Genomic DNA, 5,000 nt, shown 5'->3' with positions numbered 1-5,000 from the left:
ATCCTCATCGCTGCTACACGAAGCAGACGCCATTATCTCTAACTAGAGACAATAGAACAGTTTCACCACGGCCGATACTAGAGAACTGATGTTCTTGGGGGGACTGTGGGAATAATATATGTCAAAAAATAGTGATTGGCTTTATAGTTTATGCATGAAAAATTAACTCCGATATTGATTGGCTAGTGGGTGGGATGGTTTTGTTACGCTGGGTGGCTAAAATAACGCCTCCAGTGTTTGTTTGTTTATAGTGAACCACGTGGAGTATGAAAAGGCAAAATCCACTCAGGCCACGGTTATACACGAAATGTATTGGTGTGTACGCGCATAGGCAGCATCTTGCGGTACCACGAGGTCGCTTTTGCGCGTGTGCGCATGCACCAAAACAGTCTTCTAAGGAAGGGTTAAGAAGGCTAGTGAGACCTCATCTTCCTTGCAAGCTAAAAGAACCACCAGAACTCGTGACTCTACAATGGATAAAATGGAAAGCCTTGTGGAAATGTGGTACATAAGTTTTGTGTGCAGTACCATGATGCGCACTTTGTTTACATTCCACAGGTTGCCGGTTAGTGTATTTCCCGTTTCACTTTCCCTCCCTTCATAAAGTTAAGATCATCAACATTATAAAGTTACATACATACATACATTAATGTACATTATAATGACTTAAATTAAACTACCTAAATATTTAACTTCATAATTTTTACTTTCATTAAACCTTTTACTGTACTATGATGCACTCTCACTTTGCTTACTCTCAATGGAAGTTCAAATCAGGGGTTATACTTGTTATAATCGGTTCGCCTAACGAAGTTTCGCTTAACGAAGTGTTTTTTAGGGACGTAACCCCTTCGTTAAACGGGGGTTGCCTGTACTATCCTATTACGACAAGTGCTTCCTGACACCTGTCAGACTGACACCCTTAGCCTACTACTACTGTAATATATGATGTGTACAGCACATCCGGTGGTGTACACACAAGCCCAGACACCACCTACGGGTGACAACCGCTATACACGGAGTTCAGATACTCGTCACAGACAAGTTTGGCGGACGACAACTACGCACCACGGGCCGACATGAAGCCTCTCAGCATTTAATAGTGTGCGTGGCTACTACCACTACAATACAGTATACTACTGAAACTATACAAAAGATGGTGGGGGCACACAGCTGCCCACCAAACCACACTGGTGACCACGGCCACCAACAAACGAACAGGACGAGACAAAGTGTGTCTCTCCTCCGCGCCCCCACCCGAGTGGATGAACGCACGAGAAATGCAGCCAAACTCACTACACCTCTCCTAGAGCAACAAGCCCGTTGCTCTAACAGTCACGGTCTACCCAGTAGCAAGCCAGCTACTCAACAGGAGGGCACAACTCCCAGACCGATGACTAATGAGTACTGGTAACGCACAGTCCAGCCACACATGTCTCTTACTGTGCCGAGAACGTACGTGTTAACTCCGCTGAAGACTGGCCAGTACTATAAACAGTATACTACTGATACTACACAAATGATGGTGGGGGCACACAGCCGCCCACCAAACACACTGGTGACCACGGCCACCAACAAAACAAACAGGACGAGACAAAGCGTGTCTCTCTGCGTCGCCACACCTGAGTGGACGAACGCACGAGAAATGCAGCCCCAACCGGCCACACTTTCTCAGAACAACAAGCCTGTTGTTCCACACAGCCACGGTCTACCGAGTAACAAGCCAACTACTCAACAGGAGGGCACAACTCCCAGACCGATGACTAGCGAGTACTTCGAAAGCCCAGCCAACACGCGTGTCTCTCACTGTGCCAGACCGACGAGAGGGGTGTCTATCTCCGCTGAAAGCTAACTCTGTACTGAGTCCCGCTCGCAACAATAAGCAGGGAGAGGGAGGCGGTTTGTCTGCTCAACAGAACAGCCCGAGGACCCGCGCTGGGTGGCCATAGGCTACGCGTATAATATAGTTAAATAAATGGGAAATAATGCGGTGCCCCTCACAATATATATATTATAGATTAGTGCAGTAAAAAAATTTAGTCTTTCATCTAAAGTTAACTAATTTTAAGTGTAAGTGCTTACGTAAAGTTATCAATCAATCAATCAATCATATCGTCAACAGTCTCTCGTGCTCTCTCACTCCTCCACCACTATGCATACACCTCCGATAGACGCTGCCGACTTCCTCCATGGTAAGTGCTCATAATAAACTCACATTTTATTTTGTTAATATCATCTTATTTATCTTATTACTATATTTTTATGTTCAATTACTATTTGAATGTGTTTTTAGTAATCTAAAGATGTTTTTTATAGTTATTTAGGGTTAACTTGGATGATTTTGGGAGGCCAGGAATGGATTAATTGGTTCTCGGTTATTTCTTATGGGGAAAATTCGTTCGAGATATGAAAAATTCTAGATACGAGCTCGATCCGGGAACGAATTAATCTCGTATGTAGAGGGGCCACTGTATATAGTAAATTTGTACTAAATAGAAGTGTACAGTTAAAATTGTATGCTGACTTACTTTTCAATGCTAACACTGATGTAAGAAACAGGCATGGCAGTTTGAGAGATTGCTGGATGTATGAGGATAGGCAGTGTAAGATTGTTACTGTTTGGTTGAAGTAAAAAATCTATGTTACTCATATTGCTAGTGATGAAATTGAGAATAGCAAGAAGGAATGACCAACCCCTCCACAACTTATCATATGTAGCTATATATTGTAAAAATCACTAAGTTGATCAACCACAGGAGGTATGACATAATAAAAAGCAGTCAAATACCAAAGAGGAATGAAATATCCATTGTTCCCTGACATAATGGATCCTGCCACTTACACCACTTATCCACACTGTATCAGCAGGTCAGACAGTGCTGAACAGTCATAATGTGTATCTAACTATTAGCTAAACTTATTGAGCCTTATAAATGCAAATCTTTCAGAGGTCCGCGACGTGAACCAGTGGTCAGAGAAGATGAGGGCACCACTTGAGGCCATATATGGAAAGGAAGACTTCAAAAAGACGTGGGAAGGCTGGGTTGATGCCCTAGCCAAGATATATCAAGAAGAGAATGGAGACTTGTGTAAAACTGACTTAGACAAGATTTCCTGCCGCACTCTCATCATTCATGGCAACAAGGATCCTCTCGTGCCCCGGGAACATCCTGACTACCTTCACTCCAAAATCAAGGGATCACAGTAAGTACAGAGTATCCTTTACTGGACTATAGTAGGTACAGAGTGTCTGATAATTGTTGTGGTAAGTACAGAATGTCTACTTAGGTATCACTCTGAGTACAGAATGTTTGCTAAAGATTATAGTACTCAAAGAATGTCTATTAAAAAATCATGGTAAATACAGAATGTCCATGAGATACATGCTTGGGTGTATTAAGTGTATATTGGGGAAGTTATTGGAATTTTTTCACTGAAGTTTGGCCAAGGGCTAATAGACAAAATTTAAATAAAAAATACTTGCTGTTCTTATAATCAAAGTATAGAGGAATGTTCCATTAAGTTTTATCCAGTTTCTCTGTAGTGTAAGAGTAAGTTTTTTGTAATCAAGATAAGCAAGATTCTCACCTTAATACAAAGGAAAAGCTATGCATTGCCTAAGCATTTTATGTTTTTTAAATGGAGACAATTTTCATGCCTTGTAAATGAAACAGCACTCAAGAATATTTCCCAGCAAGCCTGCCCACTGAATCTCTGAAGTGTCAGGTCTTTAGAGAAGTGAGGGTGGCAGTGTTCTTAACTCAGTGGGCAGTATACACAACTAGAAATGTATTAATCTAAATGCAGGAGTCTGTACCCTCTGTTGTTTGCCAAAGTGGCAACTGTGTTGAAAGTCACCATGTCATTTTTCTGGAATGAGGAGTTTTTAACGTAATGATTTCTCTTTATTATTTTTTTACAGAAACAATCTTTTTCTCTTCTAGAAGAAAATGTTGAACAGAAATAGCAACTACAATATGCTTTGTTTTTTTATTTCCTACAAATTTCTTTTCCCTCTTTTCCAGATTGGTTTGTATGGAAGATGGAAAACATAATATTCACCTGAGATATGCTAAAGAATTCAACAAACTTGTTAATGAATTTCTTTTTGATAAGAATTTTCTAGTGAAGCCTGATGGTAAAATTTAATACTGTACCTGCACAAAAGATTTTTTATTGCATTGTTTATAATGTTGAGACACATTGTTAAGAGGAAAGTATCCTCATGCACATTGTAACCTTGTTGTCACTCTATTTCCTCTTGGCCACTATCAGAAAACCTGATGGAGGCCACTTAACCTGAACTTAGCCTGTCAGCTAAACAATTTATGTGGTTACTCTTCTGTACCTTTGGGTAACACTTCAACTCAAACAATTCTGACTAACTTTCACTTATCTCCCACTTTTACTTATTTCAAATACAATACAGTTTCAATACAACAGGCATCTTTTATTTATTTATTTACATATCTATTTTATTTCCTTATTTTCTGAGAACAAAAGCAATGCACTGCTATGTGATGAAAGTCGAATGTTTATGTGTGAGATGTTGATTCATCCAGTAATAGAATTGCCTGGCTTGCTGAAGCTCAGGGTGTGACTTACTATAACATTGCTGCTGCCAGTGGTCAGCTTTTCGATAAATTTCATTCTTCACGTGGTAGGACTGAAAGTATCAGTTTGTCTTACCACTTCTATCCTTGACATCTTGACTACAATGACAAGCCAACACGGAATCCTAATGGTGGTGTGTGGGTGATGTATGCCAGCACAGAAAATGGTGTGGTTGGGGAACATTGTGGTGGTGGTAGTGAGTCAAGCCAAGAATGGTCTAAAAGCTCTTTATATAGGCACCAGTGGCTATTTGAGGAGCTTGGAAGATTTGGGAGGCCACAAGCGGACCGCCAGCAACTCTCCAGCAAAGAGCAGTGCCGCTCCTGCTACACCACTGCCCAGGAGAAAGAACATCCCCTGGAACATCAGTGAGGCTTTGTTAGTCT

General features: G+C 41.0%; 1 protein-coding gene across 2 annotated transcripts in view; it reads left to right on the top strand.

The window, feature by feature from the left end:
* Positions 1-4,440, top strand: part of LOC123498995 (valacyclovir hydrolase-like) — a 37,839-nt gene extending 33,399 nt beyond the window's left edge. For both annotated transcript variants that reach the window (XM_045246638.1, XM_045246639.1), the window contains exons 5-6: positions 2,949-3,204; positions 4,026-4,440. In XM_045246638.1, the coding sequence (XP_045102573.1) occupies positions 2,949-3,204; positions 4,026-4,149 (380 nt within the window). In that variant the 3' untranslated portion in view covers positions 4,150-4,440. The remainder of the gene's footprint in view (positions 1-2,948; positions 3,205-4,025) is intronic.
* The last annotated feature ends 560 nt before the right edge of the window (positions 4,441-5,000 follow it).

Source organism: Portunus trituberculatus, chromosome 48 (genome assembly GCF_017591435.1).
Source record: "Portunus trituberculatus isolate SZX2019 chromosome 48, ASM1759143v1, whole genome shotgun sequence".
Lineage (NCBI taxonomy): Eukaryota > Metazoa > Arthropoda > Malacostraca > Decapoda > Portunidae > Portunus > Portunus trituberculatus.
This window is presented reverse-complemented; position numbering and strand designations above follow the sequence as displayed.